General features: G+C 36.5%; 1 protein-coding gene across 3 annotated transcripts in view; it reads right to left on the minus strand.

Moving 5' to 3' along the window:
* LOC150088377 (serine/threonine-protein phosphatase 2A 56 kDa regulatory subunit delta isoform-like) overlaps nucleotides 1-26,665 on the minus strand; it is a 484,719-nt gene that overhangs the window by 170,186 nt on the left and 287,868 nt on the right. For all 3 annotated transcript variants that reach the window (XM_090369471.1, XM_090369470.1, XM_090369472.1), the window contains exon 11: nucleotides 6,175-6,294. In XM_090369471.1, coding sequence (XP_090225597.1) covers nucleotides 6,175-6,294 — 120 coding nt within the window. The remainder of the gene's footprint in view (nucleotides 1-6,174; nucleotides 6,295-26,665) is intronic.

Raw genomic sequence — 26,665 nt, forward strand, 5'->3', positions numbered from 1 at the left:
TGGAAAAAAAGTGTTCATTACTGACAATCCTCGAGATCCTGCAAATTCTACAAGTCTTTCACCTCTTTCATTTCTTTCACCAATTCCAAAATTTCCTATAGTTCCCCTTTCTGTGCTGTTTTGTCTCTTACCAACATTAGCATTGAAGCCCCCCACAATGATAGTGTAGTGGGTTTTCTGCTCATCTAGAAGACTCTCAGTTTCGGTGTACAATCCTTAGTAACTCTGCATAACCGATTAAGATTTTCCTCTAATTCTTTCAGATCGGGACTTATGATCACAATATCACTGTAAATCGTAACTTGTTGAGGTACTCTCCATTCACATTGAGACCTTTCTGCGACCAGGACAATCTTCTGAAAACTTTGTCAAGAGCAGTAGAAAACAACTTTATAGATATTGTCTCCCCTTGTCAAACACTTTTTTCAATTTTAAATTTGCTATTGTCTTTGTCTAGTCTAATAAAGAAGGTAGCATTTTCATATATTTTCTTCAAAATCATAATGTATGGGGTGTCAATGCCTTGTCTTTCCAGTGCCCGAAACATTGCCTTATGCTATATGGAGCTAAATGCCCTTTCAAAATCCACAAATGTCAGGAATAATGGCGTTTTATATTCATTTTCTTTCTCCATTAGCTGCGATATTACGTGAGGTGATCCACACTGAAGATTCATGTCCTAAAGCCAGCTTGCTCTTTCGGTTGATTGTCATCAAGTATTCTTTCTAATCTGTTAGTTATTGTTGGTTTAGAGATTTATAGGTGCATTGACAACTTTTGCCATAGTCGCCAAATCTGTTAGTTATTATTTGATTTTTAGGAGCATTAGCAACTAAGGCCATATTGCTCCAGGATATGCGGTGGTCATTCTCTGACCTTTCCGCATCCTCCATATTTGGTGGTGACGGGCTCGAACCCCGGTCTAATCAAGAAGCGTGTGCTATGCACTGCTGCTCCTTCCCACCTAGCTACGGAGACGCCAAAAAAATCTGTTGGTAATCACCCTTGTGAACAACTTGTTGATGTGGAACAAAAACCTGACTGGTCTATAATTTCCAATTTATCTCCATTCTTATGCAGCAAAATTATGATTGCATTATTCCACTCCTTAGGCATCACACCTTTCCTAATGTATTTTGCAAAGAGTCTTGCCAGTTTCTGTTTCATGTCTCTTCATCCCAATTTTAACATCTCTACAGTAACTTCATCTTCACCCAGGGCTTTCTGATTCTTCATTTTCTTCAATGCATGTTCTACCTCATCAGGAAGAGATTGGGTATGTCGTATGTGTTGCTAATTTGTGATCCATCTTCCCCATTGCTGGCATCATTCCCTCACTCCTTATAATTCTTTGTAGTAGTCTTCTGCTATTTCAATTATGCCTTCTCTGCTATTTATAAGTGCACCATCACTATTTTTCAGTTTCAGTATCATTTGTCTTTCTATATATATAAAAGCAAAGCAGTCTCTTCAAAATCATACAGTAGATGTCTGCCTGCACTACAGCAGAAATGCCAACAATGTTGCAGGAAAAGGCGCTATTAATGAAGCTGTACTATCAGAACAGCAACAATGCAGATGCTACTATCAGAGAATTCTGGCATCAGAGGCGCATAAGGCATGGCCTATGACTGTTTGTGCTGTCTGCAAAATGATTGCAAAATTTTAAGCTACAGGACATCTTTGTGTTCTATGTAAAGGTCGAAAACGAGTGGACTCCTCTCATGTTGAAGATGTGGCTATGGCTGTCATGGATTTATCAAGTCAATCTCTGTGTGGTAGCACAAGTGTGCTACCACATGTTTCTTGTGAAGTGGACATGCCGTATTCCACTGTAAGGCTAGTAATGCATCAGGTGTTTCATTACTATTCTTATAAGATGCACATGCTACAGCAGCAGCTAAAGCATGGTGATGCAGATATTCGTTTCACATACACACTTCAGTTTCTGGCATGGATGACAGTGGATATCACTTGGCCATGGAACATCCTTTGGAGTGATGAAGCCCACTTCTGCTTAAATGGACAAGTGAATATACACAACTGTCACATTTGGGCAACAGAAAACCCTTGCATTATCCAAGAGGTCCTGTTGCATTCTCCAAAAGTGACAGTGTGGTGTGGATTTACGGCCACATTCATAATTAGGCCATTTTTTTTGAACAAGTAACACCAACTGGACCCCGCAACTGTTCAGTCACTAGACAGTGATATTATGAAATGTTGGCAAATTTCGCAATACCAGAGCTGCAACAACGTGGGTGCCTTCAGGATACCATATTCATGCAAGATGATGAACCACCCCACATTCACTATTGTGTCCAAAGATTGCTAATGCAGCACTTTACAGATGAACGGGTCATCAGCAGTTGTGTCCAGACGTCTTGGTCACCCTGCTCACCAGACCTCAACCCCGTGCAACTTCTGGTTGTGGGTTTTTTTTTTTGAAGAACCAGGTGTATCAGGAAGGATGTCAAACTCTGGCAGATTTGAAGGACAGCATTAGACGTCATGTGCTGGCTATTCCAGTTGACACGTTATATTCTGCTGTAGAAAATGCTGTTCTTCGAATGGAAACTGTTGTTGACCAAAACGGAGGACACATTCAACAATTGTAGCACTGTCCAAGTGATTTATATTGCCACAGTGCCAAATAGTGACAAATTTTGTAACTAATTTTTTTTTCCCCAATAAATGGCAAGTGCATTCTTTATTGTACCTGTTGTCCAAATTTCTCTTCAGTATGAGCCTTAGAACTTGCTCCAGAGCCCTCCACATAGGGATACTTTAATTTTAACAACCTTGTATGTTTCACCCACCTTTGTATCATCTGCAAACTTCAACACTAAGCCTGATATATACCTTCATCAATATCATTGATAAGTTTTTGTGACCGAAGTGATCTTTGTGACAGCAATAATACAAAGACAGCTGGTAAGTTTTACATATTGTTATCATTATTATTTACTACATAAAAATTAACCTTAAAGCAAAATTCCTTGAATTAGATCTTAGTTTGCTTTATTAAAACTTTTAATTCTACTAAAAATTTTATGAATTCCATAATAATAACCCTTAGTTACTGTCTTTGCAATCACCGAAGTGATGAAAAAAAAATTAATAAACAAACCATGAAACATCTGACTCCATTATGTACATATTTCCAATTGGGAAATAAACATAATAAAACCAAAATAAGTTTTGAGAGTTTTATTATCTTCAAACAAAATTGGATATAACCAACTGCTTGGTAACACTCAAGGTATCTTCAATTTTCAGTGAATTGTTTTTTATCAATACCAACTTGCAGTATAGTGCAAGTTGAAAGAAGTGGTCCTTCCCTTTTAGTGAATATTCTTTTGACATGAATAACATTATAATTTCTTCTCCTAGCTTGTTTAAGAAGTCCCATTCTCTGATAATGCCCTATGAGGTATTCAAAGTGGGGCATGGAGTGACTTCAATAGGGATCCCCAAATACTGCAGTTTTCAGATGTAGCTCTGAGTGATGAGGATGTATGGTTTCCACTAGCTGATTACTAGAGTTCAGATGGCAAACCAATAGCATGAAGCAGTGTGCTTCAAGCATCTTTGTAATAGTAATAGTGGCATGTGATGCAAGAAAGCAAGCGTATGAGCTTATGCAGCATCAGCCAAAAAAAAAAATTTTTTTTACAAAACAATTCCCTTTAAATGTTTGTCCAGTTCCTCCTTAAATTTATTTAACCTATCAACTTCCACAATGACAGATGGAAGTTTGTTCCAGCAATTAACCACCTGCCGGCTAAAGGCAAATTTCCACACATCTATTCTACATCTGTCTTTCCTCAATTTGAATTTATGTCCCCTTAGGTTCGTAATCTGAACAAGTGGAAAAATCCCATCAGAATTCAGCATGCTCAACCCATTCAAGGGCTTATACACCTCGATCAGATCCCCTCACAGGTGCCTATTCTCCAGCTGCTGCAATTAGCAGAACTTAAGCTTCTCTTGGTAAGAGGATCCCTTCATTCCCCTCACCAATCTTGTTGCCCTTCTCTGTACATGCTCAAGCAAATCTACATCCTTCCTAAAATGAGGACTCCAGACCTGTACGCAGTACTCAAGGTATGGCCTGACCATTACCTTATACAAAGGGATAATCACTTCCTTTTCCGTGTTAGCAAAATTCCTGTATATCACTGACAAAACACCATGAACTGCTCTTGCAACCTGTCAGCACTGCTCAGAAAACTTCATAACTGACTGCACAATTACTCCCAGGTCTTCTTCATTTTCTACGACCTTGAGTGTAGTACCACAGAGTTGGTACATTCCTCTGGGGTTACTTCTACCCATATGCAGTACTTTGCATTTGTCAATGATAAACTTCAGTTGCCACTTCTCAGCCCATCTGCCCAAATTTTCTAGATCCTGTTGCAGTAGCACATTGCCATTACTGTCATTAACAACCCAGCCAACCTTTGTATCATCTGCAAACTTCAACACTAAGCCTGATATATACCTTCATCAATATCATTGATAAATATACAAAACAACAGTGGACTCCACACCGAACCCTTTGGGACTCCGCTAATAACATTAGTTCACAAAGAGCAGCACCCACTGATTACCACCCTCTGTCTTCTCCCACTCAACAATCCTTTTATCCATTGTAGCAATTTACCCTTAATACCATTCTGCTCCACTCTGTACAGTAGTCTTCCATGCGCAACAGTGTCAAAAGCTTTCCTGAAATCCAAGTATATGAAATCAAAATTATTTTTTGCATCCAGTTCCTTTGTAACCACATCATAGTATCGAATCAAATTTGTCAGACAAGACTTTTCCTTAACAAATCCATGCTGTGTCTGAATTATTCCTGCAGTCTTGTCTAGATGATCCTGCAATGCATCTTTAACCAGTGACTCCATTAATTTACCCAGAACAGAAGTTAAACTAACTGGTCTGTAATTACTCATGTCACCCTTCGATCTCCCCCTTTGTGAATTGGGGATAGATTTGCACATCTCCAGTTCACTGTCAGCATTCATATATTGTTCAAAACTAACTTTTTTTTTTTTTTATTCCTAATTTATCCTTTGCAATTCTGTTTTATGGAAGAACCTGCCTTTACATGCATTTGCTAAAAATTACAATTTATAGAAATTCAAGTCTAATGTCAATAAGCATCTTCCTATCTCAGACTTCAACCCATGCATTGTACTAAGTACTACAGGTTCTAATACCTTTTGTGCTTGGGGATTTTCATTTTAAAAAAATAAAGTGTGCCATCCTGCCAAAAAATCAATCGTCCATTAACATCACTTTAACTCATTTCAGAAAATTCATGAGCACACTAAGATAAACAACCAAATTCGGTAATGGCTTTAAAAAAAAAAATTTTTTTTTAAGTCATTACTAAATTTGCACCTTACAGATAACAGTTGAAGTTATTTTCACAATATGAGAGATGCCAAATGGTGTATAAATAATAATGTATTAGAAAACAAAATGCACAAGGCATAATTTCTTATGGGTTTAGGTCATTAACTATATAATAACGGTGTAGATACACCAGTTTCCCATAAATTTGAACTACGTATATAGTCAATTACCTAAACCCATAATAAATTATGCCTTGTGCATTTTGTCTTCTAATACAACATCCTATATACACAAAATTCTTGTACCACTTGTACAGAGCAGGTATGCTTGAATATAACACAAGTCTCTGTACATGTAACTTGTGTTACTGAACTGGTTTCCTAAAACCAAAACTTGCACCTAGTTTCTTCAATACCATTGAGAAAAAAACAGTGCATGTTCTGTACAACTTCCAACTGTGTAAATAATTTGCAGATCTTGACTATCTCCCTGTGCCAGTATTGTTTTTTGATTCACTTTAAATGCAACTTTAAGCATACAAAGTTTTAAAGCTACTTTGATAATCTGTAGTTTGTAAAATGATTGTACTGTAAAGGGTGACATAATAAAGTTAGGTTCTGTACACCTTAGACTCAACTGACCAATTCTGTCTAAGACAACAAACATCTAAACAAATTATAAAATGAGCTGCAATGCTGAGAAAATATGAAATTAATGGAAGCTTATCATTAATGGAAAAAAATATATATAATAAAAAATAATAATAATAAATAAAAATATATATATATATATAAATATAAAACATACCTGAAAATGAGGTGAAGATACACACTTCGATAGTTGTCTGAAAAGCGGAACCATAACTTTTGTAAATTCTGCAGGTTCAATAACATCTAAGATTTCTTCAAGTTCATTCAGAAACATTACCTGAAAACGAATTCATTTAAATCCAGTTGAAAAAAATTCATAGTTATTAAACATCTTGGCTATTTCATATATGTTTTCTGAAAGAGACTTCACAAATGATTCCCTTTATATATTGCTTTATGAAAAAACTTCACTAGAAAGAATATTCCCTACTGTGAATATTCTATAGTTAAGGAAACTGATTTTATTGTTGTTTTTAGGTTCATGTTAAAACTTGCATTTACAGTGATCAGTATATCACTGATTTTATTGGATTTTTCCAAATTTTAGCTTTCACCCCAGTACCAAATTGATATTTTAATTTGGATTAAATAACACACACACACATACTGAGCAGTTATTTACCTTGTACTTACAGATGTTAGTTGCTTCCACTCTATTTTCATGTTTTAAGTTTTTGTAGGCTACTGTTTTCTTTCCCTTTGTTATTGTCCTTGTTATCCCCCCATTTTCTCTATCAAATCTGTTTTTTTTTTTTTTTTAAATAGAAGATAACAACAAAATTACTTAATACAATTAGAGAAGATGGTATATTGTACTGTAAAGAGCTGTTTACTGTTTGTAACATATTAAACCAATAAATTTAAAACACAAATACTTTCCTCCTTATCATAAAACTTAATTAGTATTAGAAAGCCACAGGCATTTGCTGCACTGGACAAAATATATAAAAGAAATAAAAATAAATAAAAATAATAAGAAAATATAAAAATATATGTAAAAAAAAAAAAGAAAGAAAGCATCTGTATTTCCATCCTCACATAAGAACTATCCAGTTGGCATCTGAATACCCCAAGCGCTGTCATCCTCAACTATCTACAGAGATAACTTATTCCAGTAGCTGGCTACTGGAATAAGTTATCAGTGGGTTGGAATAAGTCAACCCACTGGCTAAAATAACTTTCTGCAATCCAATCTAAATCCCTTTAGCCATTATTGAATTTATGACTGCTAGTTCTCAAATCATTCATAACAGTGAAAAATTTGTCTTTATTCATTGCACCTTACAGACCTCAATGAGAATCTCTCTCTCTCTCTCTCTCTCTCTCTCTCTCAGGAGCTTGGTTGCCAAACTCTAAGCCAACACACACACACACTGTGCCTAAAATTTACAGTAGGACCAGGTAAGTATCCCAATGATAAAATAAAGGGACATCTTATTGCTTCAAGAAATTACATAATTTTTAATAAATTATGTAATGTGATGGCACTTTAATACTGACTGAGATGTTGGGTGGGGGGACCATGATATACAATTTCACTCAAGTTCTTTGTTATATAATCAAGCATGCTCTGGTATATTATTTCAAAAGCAATCAGGGAAAGTTACCATTCCTTTTGCAACCATTGTAAGCAGCACAAATACTGTCCTAGTTTTATGGCAAGTAATGGAAAAATTGGCCAAAAAATAAATGTTCTCTGAATAGATACAGGTGAATATATAAAGTAGTGCTTTCAAATTTTAGACCATTACAAATGCACTATGCCTACTTCAAATTACAACATTCCCCACTTAATTCATGCTGGCATGAACAAAGCTGTCAACTGGCAAGACATGACTATAGCTAGCACTAAATTCATCAAGGTAGAAGCAACTTAGGCACAACAGAAGTCAAGCTTTTTATGGTTGTACCTATTCAATAAGCCAGTCTTTAGGAGGGTATAACTATCAAAACGGGGTAAAGGGGAAAAAATTAATATAAATTAATAATTATATTAATATAAATATAAAAATTATTAATTAATAATATAATAAAAAGGGGGGGAAAGGAAAAGTTTCAGAGCCACCCAATATTACAGTGTTAAATAAAGTGAAATTTTAAGATTGCTGTAAACATGCACAGGTGTAATATGGCCAGATGTATATCCAACTCCATAACAGAGCTTCACAGTGTGTCCCTATATATACAAGAAAAATAAATGAGATTAATTTTGTAACAAGTGTAGTGGCAATATTGGAAACAAGTGATGAAAAACAACATGCAGCTTGGTCCTTCTAGCCTCACTAATTTGTGATGCAATCTACTTTTTTCTTAATTTGTGATGCAATCTACTTTTTTCTTAATTTGTGATGCAATCTACTTTTTTCTTCTAAATGTGCCACGATCTACCATCTCAAGAATTTCATTGCACATGGTTTAAAAAGTTAATCAACACATATTGAAAAATGTTGTTTATAAATTAAAATTAAATACAATTCATAATTTTTATTTTAAATTCACACGTATTTAAAATTTTAATTTATGCAAAGTTTGCCAAGTATTTTTTAATTTATGCAAAGCTTTCAAAATCGGGGATATAGTGTAATAAGGCCAACTGTAAAAATCTTCTGTATGCAAGTCCGTAAGAGTAGAGCGATTCTTTGTCTTGTTTGTTTCAAATAAGAAAAGTCCGATTCACATAGATAGGTGGAACCAAAACAGGAATTTAAAAGTTCACTGCATTTTTTTACATTTGGGTACTTTTCTCGGCAAACATTTTCAAAAGTCTTCTTCTGGTCATCTGGCTTTTAGGAAGATATCGTTTCACAATGTAATATAATTTCATTTTCAAGTAATATTTTCTCCATTTGAAAAATCTCAGCGACTTTTTTTTGAAGTTTGTTTCATATCTAAGTCGAAATTAATGGATAAAAAATATATTGAACAATGTCTTCAATTGTTTTAAAATCGCTGAATCTGGTTTCAAAATCATCTACAACTTTCTCAATTTCTGAAACATGTTTCTCACTATTAAATTCAAAAACAGGATATTTTTTCTTTTTTTTTTTGGGTATAGCCACGGAAGCATTGCAAATCAAACAACAGCATTTTTTTTTTTTTTTTTTTTTTTAACATTACAAAAAAAAAGTATTCTAGTTCCCACTCTTGATGAAAATGATACGTTTTGCTCTTTTTTGTAGTATTCATTTTAAATCAAAGGTTATTAAATTAACATATAAGTACTGTCCAGTTATTAATATTAAGTAAGCTAAATAAGAAGACAAGCCTAGCGGCTGTGTGGCGAAAAGAGCAGTTACATAATTCAACGGATTTGTAATTAGCGTATGCAGTGGAGTGCATAATAATAATATTTAGATTTTGACCAATCTATTTTTTATAAATATTTAAAATTCGTCGTGATCGACCGAAATCGAAGCTGCGATCGACTTGTTGTCCACCCCTGCATTAGAGGAATACGCTAGCACTATTGCAATTATAGTAGTGGCGTGTTTGTTAAGTGGGTTACAATTATTGAACAATGATATATAATCAAGTTTTGTGTAAAACTGAAGGCAAGTGCAACTATGTGTACAAAAAACTGAGTATGGTGCATGGAGAGGATGCGACATTACGATCAAGTGTTCTGTTGGCCCAAATGTTTTCAGAGGGGTGTGAAACAGTGGAAGATGAGACACTCTCTGGATGGCCAGCAACCACTTGAACTGAAGACAATGTCCAAACAGTGAGTGTTAATTTGTCGAGATAAAATGTCAACAATTAGAATGGCAGCCAATGAACTGAACTTAAATTGAGATGCTGTTCACAAAATTTTAAATAAAGATTTGCCCATGCGAAAAGTGGGCACGAAAATGGTTCCACAGGTTTTATGTGATAGACAAACACAAAACCACATGAATATGTGTCTTGATTTGCCCAAAAGGTTAGAAATCAAGCCAGACATGTTGAAACCAGTCGTTACTGGTGAAAAAAAGCTAGTTTTTCCAGTAGATTCAGAAAACCAAATGCCAAAGCGAGGAGTGGCACATGAAAACATCGAGGTCTGAAGAAATTTCAAATAATCAAATCAAAAGTGAAAACAATGATTGTGTATATTTTGATTATCAAGGCATCATTCACAAACAGTTTCTGACACAGGAACAAAAATTAACCAAAATTCTTGACAGTTACGGAAAAGAATCTACCATGTGTGACCAGATCTCAGTTGAAAGCCAACTGCCAACTTACAACTGCCATATTCATGAGACCTCACTAGGTGTGATTACTTTTTGTTTCCAAAACTGAAAAACAAACTAAAAGGAAATCATTACAAGTCAATAGAGACAATTCAAAATGCTGTACAGCAATACTATAAAGCAGCTGACAGATAAATTCTACCAGTCTTCCTTAACGACTGAAATTCAGTTGGAGACATTGTGTAGCTGCAGAGGGAAGTTATATTGAAGGTAACTATTATTATTCTGTATAAAATTCAAAATAAAATTTTTTATTGATTTAATCTCATTATTACTTTTCTGACAGACCTCATAGATTGGTTAAATTGGTTTGGTTAAATATTAAATTGGTTTGGTCTAGTGGCTAAATAGCATCTGTCTGGAAAAGCTGTTTAAATCTGTACCCTCAAAATATAAGGAAATGTTGAACTTCATTTTGATACTGACCTCAAAAGACATACTACATGGTATATAAAAGTAGGGAGGTGACACAGCTCTTTTCTGGAGACAAAATGTGGTTTCAGCCATGTGACACTTCCAATAAGCATAGTGATAGTGAAGAATAATCTCATCACTATGTGCTCAGATTATTCTCTTTTTTTTTTTTTATGAAAACCCCAAACACGAGAGGTAAGAACCTATATTACTTAGTACCATGCTTGGGTTGGAGGTTGAGAAGACAAGAGAAGATATTTGTTGACATTAGACTTGAACTTCTGTAGAATAATTCTCAGGAGAGACATACGAAGGTTGTTCCAGAAAACTGCAGTTGAATGAATAAACAAGGAAGATGAAAAGGTGGTTCTGTGAGTTTGCAGTTGGACAGTAAATGCATGTTGGATGGTGGTGGGATGTGTTCAGACTATTTTGAAAGAGATCAGGAATTATAGAAGCCAATTCAGAAGAACAGTGCTCATGGAAGTATCTGTAGAAAAGGCATGCAGCACAAACAGTACGTCTATGAGACAGTGAGTGGAGTGACTGTTAGAGATGAGTCTTTAATTAACCTAAGTGCCCTCTTCTGAATAGAATCTAGAAGCCTGCGAGAAGTTTTGGTGGAACCGTCCAAAGATGTGGGAACAATATTCCATGGTAGGGCGGATTTGCGATTTGTACAGAGGGAACAGCTGTTTGGAAGAAAAGTAACACAGAGACAGAAAAAGAAAACAAGTTTTTTTAGATGCAGAAGAAGCAATATTTGTAATGTGCTTGTGCCAAGAGAAATTAGAAGTCAGGGTAATCCCCAAAAGAAATATACCAACTTCGATAGAAATTGGAGTGTCACCAAAGATAAGCATAGGAGCAGAAGAATCCTTTTTGTGAGAGATAAGACAAGACTGAGTTTTATAAGGATTGAAATCAACTAAGTTATCTTTGCCCCACTGGAGAATTACCTGGAGATCAGCATTTAACGAATTGGTAGCGGATAGTCGAAAAGTGAAGCTGATTGAGCAGGGCAAGGTTTCTCAAAATGGAAACTGGAATGCAATGTGTTTTCATTGGCAAAACTATGGATAGAATATCTAGTCAATGGAAGAAGGCCATTAATGTACAAGAGGAAAAGAGTGGGGAAAAGAACCGACCCTTGGGGAACACCAGCATTAGTGGAAAAGTTAGAAGACAGAGAGCCAACTACCATCACCCTCAGTGAGCAATCGGAGAGAAAACTGGATAACCAATTACAAAGTGCGCCTTGGTGGGCAGGAGCAGCAGTGCGTAGCACACGCTTCTTGATTAGACCGGGGTTTGAGCCTGTGGCCACCAAATACTGAAGATGCGGAAAGGTCAGGGAATGACCACCGCATATCCCCGGAGCAATATGGCCTTAGTTGCTAATACTCCTAAAAACCAAAATAACAAACTAACAACAACCAATTACAAAAAACAGTTGGCAAACCATAAGATGGAAGCTTGTTTAGAAAACCTTTATGCCAAACAGGATCAAAAGCCTTTGAGATGTCAATAGCAACTGCTTGTGTTTCACCGAACTTTTCCATTGGATTTGTCCATAAATGGGTTACGTACCCCAGAATATCACCAGTGGATCGACACTAACGGAATCCATACTGGCAATCATTGATCAGACGGAAGGTTTCTAGGTAGTTTAAGAGTTGGCGGTTAATTGATTTCTCCATTACTTTAGAAAGAGTAGAAGTAATTGCAATGGGACGATAATCAGATGGGAAGGATTTGTCACCCTTTTTAGGAACTGGTTGGATAGGAGCAAATTTCCAAGCAGAAGGAAAAATACCTTTGGAATAAGAAAGTGAAAAAAGGTGGCAAAGAACAGGAGTAAGTTCAGGAGCAGGTTTTGAGAACAAGTGGAAAAATTCCATCAGGACCTGGCGCTTTCTTAGCATCAAGATTTGTCAAAATCCTTCTGACAGAAGACCACAAGCTATAACTGAAGTCTTGTCTAGATGATCGTGCAATGCTTCTTTAACCAGTGACTCCATTAATTTCCCTGGAACAGAAGTTAAACTAACAGGTCTGTAATTACCCGTGTCTCCCTTTGATCCTCCTTTGTTGATTGGGGTCACATTTGCACATCTCCAGGCCATGGATACCTCCCCTGAGTCCAGGGAAGATCTCATAATTATTGCTAAGGGTTTGCTTACTTCATTTTCCACCTCCTTTAATATAACTGGATAGATTCCATCCACCCCAGGTGCCTTTCTTGTGTTTATCTTCAACGATTTCTCCTCCATTTTACTCTCAGTTATTACAAGATTATCTAGCTTACTGCCAGAGTTGAATACACCTCTGGCATTCCCCTCCCTGACTCCTCATGTGTGAATGTCAATGCAAAAATATTCATTTAGTTTGTTAGCTACCTGAGAAGGATCATGAACCATCGATATCAAGTGGACCAATCTGATTCATCCCATTCCTTCTAGAGTTTACATAAGTAAAGAACTCTTTGCTGTTTTTCTTTGAATCCTTTGCCAAATATTTCTCGTAATCTGCCTTCGCCTGCCTAACCTCCTTTGTAAATTGGTTACAGACCAGCTTATATCTATCATAGGCTTCTGTGTCACATGTTAATTTATATGTATCCATGCATCTTTCTCCCCTGTCACATGTCTAATTAGTTCATCTGACATACATTTAGGCCTAAGTTTTGAACAATATTTCTTTGTTGGCATGAAAAGCCTAGTAGATACCAAGATTAATTCTTTGAATGCTCCCCATTTTGAATTTGCTGTTGGTAACATCATCAGTTGGTTCCAACGTATAGAATTTAAATACTGTCTCAGACCACCACAGTCACCTTTATGAAAGCAATAACGCTTCCTTTTCCCCTAATGGTAGTTACTTCTTTGAGTAAATCCCACTTCAGCACACCGTGATCACTTCCACCTAGTGGTTCCTTTATCTGCAGATTCTTGATGCATGAAGAATCACTACTGATAATCAGATCAAGAGTATTAACTCCCTCTAGTTGCCTCCCGAACATGCTGCTGTAGAAAACAATCATCCAATAAATCCACAAAAGCTTTGCTAGTGTGTGAGTGACCAATCTGCGAATTCCTGTCAATATGTGGGAAATTAAAATTCCCCATTATAAGACACTCAAATTTACTGGTCCACTCTATTTCTCTGCACAATTGCTCATTATATCATCGGATTCTTTAGGCCTATAACACACACAGCTACTCTCATTTCTCCTTTCCCAGTGCTTATGTCACACCAAACACTCAACATTGCATTGTCCACCCACATTAACTGGATGCACTTCCTTAGATTTTATATTTTTTAACTAACAGCATAATCCCTCCTCACTTCCTGTCCTATCTATCCTTTCTGTACACATTGTATTCCCTAAATTATAGTTCTGCACTGCTTATTTCTGTGTGACACACCATGTCTCTGATATCCCAACAATATCTGCCTTTGTCTTGATTAGCACTTCAAGCTCATCGAATTTATTAACTATACTCCTAGCATTGCTGTACATGCAAGTATACTTGCACCTGAATTTGCTGTTGGTAACATCATCAGCTTTCCACTGATGATGTTACCAACAGCAAATTCAGCAGCAAAATTCAACAGCAAAAGCCAGCTGGAGCTGTGAACATTAAAATCACAAAGGAAAATTACCTCACTGTTAGGAAAATTAGACTGGAGAAAGTGAAGTTGCAAAGAAAGGAAGTCAAAGTGCCCCAAGTGATTAGAGGAGTTGGGAGAATGGTAGAGACAACAGATTAATTTGACACAATGAGGTGGAGAGATTTTAAGACAGAGAAGATTGAAAAGAGGAGATTCCAAATTACCAAGTCTCTGACAGGGAATATTGGAACGGACACATGCACAGGAACCACCTTTGAGGAGAAAGGAATCATACAGTGGATAATCTGGGCAACTGAGATGAGCAGTAGTTGAATCAACCGATAACTGAGATTCTGTCAGAAAAAGTACATCGGGTTTGGCAGACTGCAAGTGGAAAATGGACATCACTGAGATTAGAATTGAGACCGTATATATTTGTGAAATGAACTAGGAAGTGTTTGGGAGGTTTAGATTTGTTCGCAGATAAGCTTACTCTATTAGTTTGACAATTCATGGTGTATTCAATAGTAAGAAAAACTGGGGGGGATTCTGTATGAAGTAATGAAATTTTTGGATATGGCGTACACATGGTAAGAATATACAGAGATCCTTGATATAACATGGCCTCGCCAATCCCCCCTGCATACACACTACTTGGTCACCCTCCAGTCACTATCTGGCAGAGTAAAGGTAGCAAGATTATACACTAACTGATCCGGAAGTCTCCTAAAGAGTTACCAATAGGTTCGGTCCGGTGTACTAACTAGCAGCCGACCTGCGAACACCGTTTTAGAGCTGTACCCTCAAAATATAAGGAAGATTGGATCTCACCGTGATGTTGATCATAACCTCAAAAATCATCAGTCGTACTGCATGATGGAAGAGATGGGGAAGAGTTTACCCTGGTGTTGTAATATTGACAACCTGGTGTTGTAATATTGACAAGGTGTGGCAATGGTCAGGCCACACCTTGAGTACTGCGTACAGGTCTGGAGTCCTCATTTTAGGAAGGATGTAGATTTGCTTGAGCATGTACAGAGAAGGGCAACAAGATTGGTGAGGAGAATGAAGGGATCCGCTTACCAAGGGAGGCTTAAATTCTGCAAATTGCAGTGGTTGGAGACTAGGTGCCTGCAAGGTAATCTGATTGAGGTGTATAAGGCCTTGAATGGGTTGAGCACACTGAATTCTGATGGGATTCTTTCACTTGCTCACATTACAAACCTAAGGGGCATAAATTCAAATTGACGAAAGTCAGTTGTAGAATAGATGGGCAGAAATTTCCTAATTATAGTGACTATTTGGTGCCTTGTGGGTTATGGTCATACCAGCAGTGGGGAAGATGGATTGCAAAGTAGCAACACATACGACATACCCGATATTCTTCCTGATGAGGTAGAACATGCATTGAAGAAAATGAAGAATCGGAAAGCCCCGGGGGAAGATGAAGTTACTGTAGAGTTGTTAAAATTGGGAGGAAGAGACATAACACAAAAACTGGCAAGGCTCTTCACAAAGTGCATTAGAAAAGGTGTGATGCCTAAGCAGTGGAATAATGCAATCATAGTTTTGCTGCATAAGAAAGGAGATAAATCAGAAATTGGAAATTATAGACCAATTAGCTTGTTATCCCATATCTACAAGTTGTTCACAAGGGTCATTACTAACAGATTAGAAAGAATACTTGATGAGAATCAACCGAAAGAGCAAGCTGGCTTTAGGACAGGATTCTCAACTATGGATCACCTTCACGTAATATCACAGCTAATGGAGAAAGCAAATGAATATAAAACACCATTATGCCTGGCATTTGTGGATTATGAAAAGGCATTTGACTCCATACAGCATAAGGCAATGTTTCGGGCACTGGAAAGACAAGGCATAGATACTCCATATAGTATGATTTTGAAGAAAATATATGAGAGTGCTACATCCTTTATTAGACTAGACAAAGACAGTAACAAATTCAAAATCGAGAAAGGAGTTCAACAAGGAGACACAATATCTCCGAAGCTGTTTACTGCTGCCCTTGAGGAAGCTTTCAGAAGATTAGACTGGTCGCAGAAAGGAGTCAATGTGAACGGAGAGTACCTAAACCATTTACGATTTGCAGATGACATTGTGGTCATAAGCCACGATCCCAAAGAATTAGAGGAAAATCTTAATCAGTTATGCACAGTTAGTAAGGATTTTGGACTAAAGATGAATATGGCTAAAACAAAAGTAATGATGAACAAGTATGCCACGGAAAGGGAAATAATGATTGAAGGAGCAGTAATTGAAAAGGTGGAGTCATATACTTATCTGGGACAAGTTATTAGCTGTAATAATGATAAATGGCTGGAAGTCAAGAGAAGAATAAATTTTGGATGGATAGCATTCAGGAAATATAGTCACATACTGAAGAGCAATATCCCAGTTTGTCTGAAACGTAAAATAATGAATCAGTGTATACTCCCCACCATGACTTATGGAAGTGAAACTTGGGCACTCACCAAAAGAATGGAAGAGAAGCTGAGAACTACACAGCGAAGAATGGAACGAATCATATTGGGAATCAGACTGTTAGATAAGAAGAGAAACACATGGATTAGGCAGCAAACTCAAGTAAAGGACATTCTTATCAAAACTAAAGAACTAAAATGGTCTTGGGCAGGACACATAGCTCGAAGACATGATGACAGATGGACTAAGAAAATAACAGAATGGTACCCACGAGGAGCTAGAAGAAAACCTGGAAGACAAAGGCGGAGATGGATAGATGAAATTCATGAGTTTTCGAGTAGTAAATGGATGGCCAGTGCTCAAAACAGAAGGAACTGGAAAGTTGCTGGAGAGGCCTTCATCCTGCAGTGGATTGAAAATGGCTGATGATGACGATGGGTTATGGTCACACACTAATATTAGGCTATATTGTTAAAAATATAGAAACATGGTACTCATATATATATATATATATATGTCCAAATTATATAAGTTAACGTAATGCAAGTACCTCATCGTTTGAAAATTGATGTAACCATTCTCCAACCGTACCTCCAGCATACATGAAAAAATATGCAAAGTTACATAAAAATATATCAAATATTAGATAAATAACATAATAAGCCCAACATGGGAACCCATTTTGCAGGAGACTTTGTCGAGGACTAAACCCCTACAAAATAAAAACCCAAGTTAGACTGAGCCATCGGTTTCTGTTATCATCTGCCTGTATACCAATTCCAATATCCATAATAATGGTAATACCATTAATTTAGCATTAGGTTATAGTAAATACTATAAATCAGTATAAATCTGGCCGTCCAAAATGTGGGTTATGTCTAATCATAATTTGTACGAATACAGACTGGATGATATTTAGCCCGACCGATCGCTACAAAATTATAAGCACAACTGAGAAATATTAATAATTGTTGAAAAATATGCAGAAAAATTTGTTGAACAATATGCAAAAAATATTTGCAGAATTAAGCTAATAAAGCTAACTTAAGGCGAACGGAAGTCAGAGTAGTTAAAGCAATAGTATCTCACTCCCCCTCGAATTACTCTAATTATCATCTGGTATAAATTCTCTGGTATAATTTCTCGTTTTTTAAAACAATTATTATCTGTTGTATTCATCAGGATCTTTGGAGCGAGTTATTTACTAATTAGCCTTTGTATATACATGTACATACTAGGTACTGCTGTATAAACACGCTATATATAGCTTACGCCTTAGAAAAGTGGTACCTATATGTGTTTCTACAGTAGGAATTAATTCATTTTTACTAAGATTTCTCTTCGACATCTGAGAAATATTGGTTTTGTTTTCTTTACGATAGAGGGCGCTTTCATACTTATGGTTCATCCTATACTTGGCTATTATTGGACATATCTTAGGTGGCGTAGAATACGCGGCAGTTATAAACGTCCTGTGCGTTTGCTGCTGGTGTTTAGTTTTTTCCCGCCCTGGGCTACGGTAATGAATATAAGGTATTCCCGCCATTGTTGTTTAATGGCATTCTTTCCTTTGTTTTAAACCTCACATAATGTTTGCCACTATATAATGTTTGATGTTTGGTTTTATAGTAAATTATAGTAAATTATCTTAGGAACTAGCCATTCCGTTTCTTCTTTTCTTTTTTCGGTTGCTTTTGGCATGCTTTTTATATATTTTTACCAGCTCTTACTATTAACTAGGATCCCTACTATTAGGGTCGGGATTTTACACTCCCGGTTAAATCCGATGTAATATTGATAAAATGCTTTTCCTTTTCTGTTTTACTTTTATCTATCCTCTTGCCTTAATTTTTCATATCTCACGAACTATTAGAGTAATTCGAGGGGGAGTGAGATACTATTGCTTTAACTACTCTGACTTCCGTTCGCCTTAAGTTAGCTTTATTAGCTTAATTCTGCAAATATTTTTTGCATATTGTTCAACAAATTTTTCTGCATATTTTTCAACAATTATTAATATTTCTCAGTTGTGCTTATAATTTTGTAGCGATCGGTCGGGCTAAATATCATCCAGTCTGTATTCGTACAAATTATGATTAGACATAACCCACATTTTGGATGGCCAGATTTATACTGATTTATAGTATTTACTATAACCTAATGCTAAATTAATGGTATTACCATTATTATGGATATTGGAATTGGTATACAGGCAGATGATAACAGAAACCGATGGCTCAGTCTAACTTGGGTTTTTATTTTGTAGGGGTTTAGTCCTCGACAAAGTCTCCTGCAAAATGGGTTCCCATGTTGGGCTTATTATGTTATTTATCTAATATTTGATATATTTTTATGTAACTTTGCATATTTTTTCATGTATGCTGGAGGTACGGTTGGAGAATGGTTACATCAATTTTCAAACGATGAGGTACTTGCATTACGTTAACTTATATAATTTGGACATACCTAACGTCCGATGTAATGTTCTATCGTTTGATGGCATTAATCGGTTAGTTCTATATGTAACATTTTGTTTTTATTTTTATTTTTATATAATAGTAACACTTAATATATTTATATATATATATATCTTACAATTTAACACTAGTATATTTGGATTATATATATATATATATATATATATATATACACACACACACACACACACACACACACACACACACACACACACACACATACAGGGTGTCTCAAAAATATTGGTACAAACACTTAGGGGAGGCAGGTAACATCTAAAGGAATGTGAATCGCATAGGAACCCATAACCAGAAACGTCACGGGAAAGTAGTAGCAGAGGCACAAGAAGCAGAAATGACACAAGACAGTAATTAGTGACAAACATTTATTTGACGTAATAGTAACAACGGAGTACGAGATGGATGCATTTCATGATGTTACAACAGATGCTCAAAGGTTCCACCATGAGATGCGATGCATGCATGACACCGACGCAGCATGGATTGACGGACACAGTCGAACACACCTGGAGTTTCTTTGACAGTAGCAGTAACGCAGACGAGTCTCGCCACGAGATCCATTTCCATCTCCACAGGCGATTCATACACGATAGATTTGAGGGCCCCCCACAGAAAGAAATCAAGGCTCGATAAATCAGGTAAGCTTGGGGGCCAGGCAACGGGTCCACCACGGCCAATCCATCGACGCCCAAAACGCCTGTTCAAATGGTCACGACACACCTTCCATAATGGGCAGGCGCCCCGTCTTGTTGAAACGAAATGTTGCGTCTCACATTTGCTGGAACATCGTCAGGTAACCCTGGTAGAACTTGTTCAAGAAAGATCCGATATTTAGCAGAGTTCATGCGGGATGGTAACATGTATGGGCCGACTAAGCAGTCAATGACCATACCTGCCCATACATTTATTGCGAAGCGATGTTGTGCCGTATGGGGGCGCACACCGTGTGGGCCCTCTGCTAATCCATACACTATCCTTTAGATGTTACCTACTTCTCCTAAACATTTGTATCAATATTTTTGAGACACCCTGTATATACACATATACAGTATATTCAAACTGATATCTGTAAGGCAAAATCCAACCATGATAAGAAATTCAAATTTGCTGCCTCATTCTATTTGTTATATAGTTGTTCAGCCAGTATTTATTACTGGCAACCAATATCTGTTGTTCTATTTCAGAATCTATGTGCTTCTTAACTAAAAGCATTACTCTTCTTCCTCCACCAGTCATGTCTATCCTTTCTGTACTGTTCTAATCACTTTATATAATGAACATTTGCCTGAGCCCATATTTCCTGTACTTTGGAAAACCACCCTCCAGCTTATTCCTATACGCCTTGCCACCTCCTCTGTTAAAGCATACAAACCTATCACACTCCTTTCAAACTTAGGGAAATTTTTTGAAAGACATTTTACCAGCAGGATAACCAACCTGCTTTATGAAAAGTCGTTGGTCTCTCCAGATCAATTTGGGTTCCATGCTGGTCATGGAGCTGAAGCCCTAGCGGAGTTAATTTTCTGTGTCCAGGTTAATAACAGCAAATATGTGTTGGTTTTGTGGACTTCAACTACTGCCTTTGAACACTCTGGTGGCAGTCTTTTGCTTTATTCTGCACTGTTTAATTGTCCATTTTCTCCTTACTAGCCTTTTCAGTTATTTTTCTGACCATTCAGTAATTATCCTCTCTGGTTCTCAGCAGCTTACACAATCTGTAATGTGATTGCTCTCACGGACTGTTCTCGGACCATTTGTCTGGAACCTTGTTCTGATGGCTCGTTCAACCTTTTCAGAATGTCATTAAACTTGCTTATGCTGATGATATGACACTTCTGGTCTCTGGAAATTCTTACTCTTCAATCAAATCCACTGCTAACTGTCATTAAAAATTTCTAACCCTGGTCTTCTGTTAAAAAGTTATTAATTTTGGCTGAAAAAAAACAAAGATGATGCTTTTGAAATGATTTTTCTCTCATCCACCTACTGTACATTGGTACAGCAATTTTACAACTGTATGTTGCAAAAAAAAAAAAAAAAAAAACTCTTTCTATGGTGTCACATTTACTAAATTTTTAGGATTGATTTTAGATAGCAGTTTAAACATTATAATTGACATTTGGTTTATATTCTGGAATATATTAAAAAGTCCATCTCTATGCTTATCCAAAGGTGGCTGTACAAAATAAATTATACTCTTTTCAATGGGCTATGTTTTGACTGTGTATAAGGCATCTTGAGCTGTGTATCAACCTCTGCCCTTCAAGTTCTCAACAGCTGTTTACTTATGGATCTACACCTTGTTTTTTGTAGGTCATGTTTCTATATATGTCATAGTATCTCTCTTACCTTTCAAGATATAACTGTTAATACTCTTTCTGATCCTAAGGCTGAGAAACTATGATACTGAAATCTCCTTGTATAGAGATGGAAATAGCATCCCACCTCTCAAAAAGCATCTATTACATGCAAATTTGTTCCGGATGTCTCTTTTGGTATTTCAAAATCTTCTTGGTTTAGCTCTAGCCTATATATACCACGTTTTTACTGACTGGTCATGGATCATTAAATTTTAAACTTTCAGAATTTAACCATTCTAGATTTCCCCGCTGTTTCTGTGGTAACCCTGAAGATTGGAAGCATGTGGCATACTTTTGCTTCTTCTCTATCGCTGGTCTCTTTGTTCCTAACAGCAAAACTATTTTATTGGATTCTAAAGAAAATTTCCTTCATCATCAGGATTTTACCTGTAAACTTCATGTTCCACAGTTGTTTCCTTGCTTCTAAGAAAACTACAGCAACAACAACTGCCCCTACTGTTGCCATTACATGAGTAGTTTTTTTTTTTTTTTTTTTTGCCATCACTTCTGCTATTCTGTTATTTACTATCAACTACTTATACTGCCCTCCAATGAACTATTTCAGAATCATACAGAACTTCGATGAAGATAGTCTGCCTCTGATGATGTCAGTCCACAGCTGGTCCTGAAATTTGGGGTGGGAATTTTATTTTATTATTTGTTTTATTTACTTATTTGCTGGTGCAGGATTTTTCTCTGTTTGTCTCTCTTTGTTCAGGACATTCAGTAAGCATCTGTCAAGGCCCACAACCTTGTGTCAAAGATGGATGTCAGGTTAGTCTTTTAACTAGTTGCTTCATTCCTGGTAGCTAAGTCAGCATCACAGTACAGTCGCAGTGCGTAGCACAGGCTTCTTGATTAGACCAGTGTTCGAGCCCATGATTGACCAAATACGGAGGATGCAGAAAGGTCAGGGAATGACCACCGCATATCCCCGGAGCAATATCGCCTTAGTTGCTAATGCTCCTAAAAAAAAATAAATAAATAACAATACAGTTGGACCGCTCTTTTAATGAACTTCCATATAGCAAATTTTTCTATGTAGCAAACTTTTTTTTTTATTTCCCCTTGGTCATTACATTGAAATATTTTCTGTATAATGAACAAAATTTCCATATAACGAACTGATTTCAAGAGACCTGGGCATGCATTGTTTGCACCTCTGGCCTTTAGGCAATAGAGCTGATGCGTTAGAAAGCATAAATTAAGAGCTAAACGGATTAAGAATTAATCACTTTAGCTTTTAATAGCTAAAGGGTTTAATTCTTAAGAGCATTCCACAATTTAGTGGTGCCTGTAAAGCCTTTCCTGTACCGAGAAGTAGCGCTGGTCAACTGCTATCTATGTGTCCACACCACTGGCAAAGATTAAGCCATATTTCCTACAAGGACATTGGCTCTGGTCAACCTGTTTTCTATTGTAAGCACGCTATTAGAGAATTAGGGGAGAGTGATTTTCTTTTATTTTGGAGTTCATCTGTTGTTTCACAAAAATGAGTCATCCACAATCACTAAATTTCACCTTTCTTTGTATGTAGGTACAAGTGGTCCTTAAATCAGTTTTGTTTTAGCTGCTGTGCAAGTAAATTTACAATGTCTTAGAGGAAGTCCTTGAGTGTAGGGGAAAAAGTGGAAGTGCTTAACAGCGTAGATTGCCGTGTTAAAAAAAAAAAGAAATCACTTTAAAATTTGGTATCCCTGCCAATAGTTTGTCAACTATTCTGCAAATCCATGTTTTGATTCTCAAATTGTTTGAGGAAACAGGACCCAATTAGAAGCACACAAAATTATGCCTGTATGAAGATATAGATAAAGCCATTTTTAAGCAGGTGAAATTGATTCTAGACCAAAATGAACAGATATCAGGGCCATTAATAAAAGAAAAGGCTATGGAGTACACATCTTTTCTTGGGCATAAAACTTTCCAAGCCAGTTCTCACTGGCTGGACACATTTAAAAAGCTCCATGGCTTACTCAAAAAAGTTAAGACAAGTCAAAAAAAGTGACTGTACCCATTGGAAAGAAACAGTTTTGAAAAAAATTATGGAGGACTACGAGCCCAAAGACATTCAACATTGATGAAACAGGTCTATTTTTTAAATAAGAAAACAGAAAGGTCGCTTTGATTGTCAACAACTGCCCTGCCCACCTTCACTCGGTAATTTTGAAACCTACAAGTGTGAAGTTTGTTTTCTTCCCTCTGAATACCTCATCTGAACTGCAGACAATGGACCAAGGCATTATCAAGAATTTGAAAATGCACTACTGAAGGTGCATACTGTAAAAAAAATTATACTGAGAATAGAAACTAACCAACCTACAGATTCTGTTATAGATTTGCTGATGTGCATATCAGAGTTGGTGAAAGTGTGGAGTCAACGATTAAGAATTATTTTGCAAAAGCAGGTTTTGCTAAAACGGCAATTAACAGCGATGAGAGGGATGAACTGCTAAAAGACATTGAGCAATCTTGGGAAGAACACCAAGCTGTTTGATCAGTGGAGAAATTGTTCTTGAAGAATTTTTAGGAGTTGATAATGATATCATATAGTAGCTGAATATCTGAGTAACTCCAACATTTTGGAGAGTATTCAAAGAACTAGGATGAAAATGAGGGCAACAAAGGCAATGAGTGCAATATTAAACCTTCCCAATATGCTGGACGCATTTGAAACTTTGCATCTAGGCTTTTAGTGTGAAGAAAATGTGACAGAAAATATATTTGAGTGCTTAAACAAATGTAAACATTTTTATGACCGATGTACAATAAAATTCAGTGTACAACAAAAAATAACCAAATATTTTACGACACAATTCTTAAAAGTGTAGTAATATATTGTGTGCATCGCGTAAGTAGTCATTTCTTAATATGTATATATTAATAAATTAATTGTTTTAAAATGTTAGAAAATTTACTCATTTCCACCGATTTCTGATTTATTTCCATATTTTGCTGTATTTCTTATTTCTGAGGTGAATTACAGTATTTTTCATTGTTGAAAAGTTCATATTTCTTTATAATGAAATTTCTGTATAGCAAATTTTTTCAGGCGAACGATCAATTTCATTTGGAGGTCCGACCGTATTATCTAACACTACACTTCACTTCACAAACACTCTACTCACATGACTGGCTTTACAGAAACTTGTATACAGCACAGGTTTACGCAGCAGAGTTTAACATCAGTTCCAGAGCTGTCCTACCTTGGAAACATAGAGAATTATAGTGTGTACATACACATCCGTTATGTACACACTATAATCACGATTCATCATGATTTGCCACAGTAGCATGAGGCAGAAGGTCAGTTAAAACTAGTGGCATTCTCAAGTGGAAAACTGATTCAGTCAGAGGTGAATTACTCAATGATAGAAAAGGAGGCCTTGCCTTTAATGAATCCTTTATACAGGTTGAAATAAGTTATTTGAACACCATGTATTTATCAACAGTGACCATAAACAACTGACCTTTATAAAAAGCACGAAGATAAGAATGTCAGAACCTTGAAATGGTAACTGGTGTTCCCTATGATCTGAGGTTTTCCTATCTACCTGGAAAGCAGAATGCCATGACTGACCACTTGTCTAGGCAGTGCACTTGAAGATGAGGTAGCTGGTGAACAATTCTGTGCCTCTGAGTTATTGCATCAGTGACTGAGCTGTTAATAGCCTTAATAAAGATATTTTCAAACATTATTTAACACTTAGTAAAATGTTTTAGTTTAAAGAAATTTCTACAAAACTTATCTGCATGCATCCTGCTTATGCATTAAAAGAGAAATAAAGGAACAGCAGAACCAGCCCGTTAAAATAGATTAAACTCAACAAACCTTAATTCCCTAACTTTATAATGCAAATTTCATAAAGCCTGACTTTTTTTTTTTATACTAATGATTCTCCAAAGAATTGCCACAAAGCAAGCAAGACAGAATTATTTAAAACATCAAATGGTTTCACCTTTGACATTTGTTTTTGTGTAAACCACACAAACATCATCTCTCTCTCTCTCTCTCTCTCTCTCTCTCTCTCTCTCTCTCTCTCTCTCTCTCTCTCTCTCTCTCTCTCTCTCACCCCCTCCCTCCCTCCCTCTCTCACCCCCTCCCTCCTACAATGCATCGACAGCAACATGTAGGTGATTCTGTTCCTATGAGAGCAATAATCACCTACATCACATTCAGTTGTAAAGAGCAATTAATTGTAAAATAGAGAAATTATGTATGAAATTAATAATAACCAGTTTAGAGGTTCAAAGCATTTATTCAAAATTGTTATGCTAGTAAATATATGGTAACATTTTATTTCAGACAACAATTATAAATACATACAAAATTTCTGCTACTGATACTTAATAAAAATTATTGAATACACTATGGGAATTCAGGAAATTAAACATTACTACTGCTTAGCTAATCTATGGGTCATGTCTTCCTTGCCTAATTATTTGTATTTTGGACATCTTGTTAAAATGCAGTGAATTTTTAGATTTTGGACTTGATCCACAGATTGTCATTAGTGAAACCATTTCATGTTCAGAATAATTCTGGCTTGCTTTCATTATAGTAATTGAAATAACATACACGTATAAATTATAAATCCAGTTTAATGTAAAAATACAAATATATACTAACAGGCAGGCTTTCAAGACTGGCATGTCTCTTCATCAACTGAAATTCAAATACAAAAATACAATGGATAAGTGGCAATGAGCTGAGTGAGGCACGTTAATCATGTGCCATTGTTGTTGCATGGACATGCGCTGCTTTTAACTCCACTGATCATCTAGCATTAAAACGGTTGTCTCTAGGATGGGGTGTAGACGTATGCCTTTGTGGCGTATTGCCTTTGGATTGTTTAATATGTTAAGTGACTCTAGCCATAGGCAGTGGCGAAAGTGTCGTGAATATGTTAAGTGACTCTAGCCATAGGCGGTGGCGAAAGTGTCGTGAGTGGTCTACTACTTCAAAGTCACGTTTGGGATCAAGATCGTGGTTGGTGGGCCAAAAATGTTCCACGACTGCGGACTGGTCAGTTTCGGCAAGCCGGATTGCTCTGTCATGTTCCATAAGGCGATCTTGGAGACGCTACTCC

This window comes from Mastigoproctus giganteus, chromosome 3 (genome assembly GCF_048544385.1).
Source record: "Mastigoproctus giganteus isolate SK-2022 chromosome 3, ASM4854438v1, whole genome shotgun sequence".
In the NCBI taxonomy this organism is placed as follows: Eukaryota; Metazoa; Arthropoda; class Arachnida; order Uropygi; family Thelyphonidae; genus Mastigoproctus; species Mastigoproctus giganteus.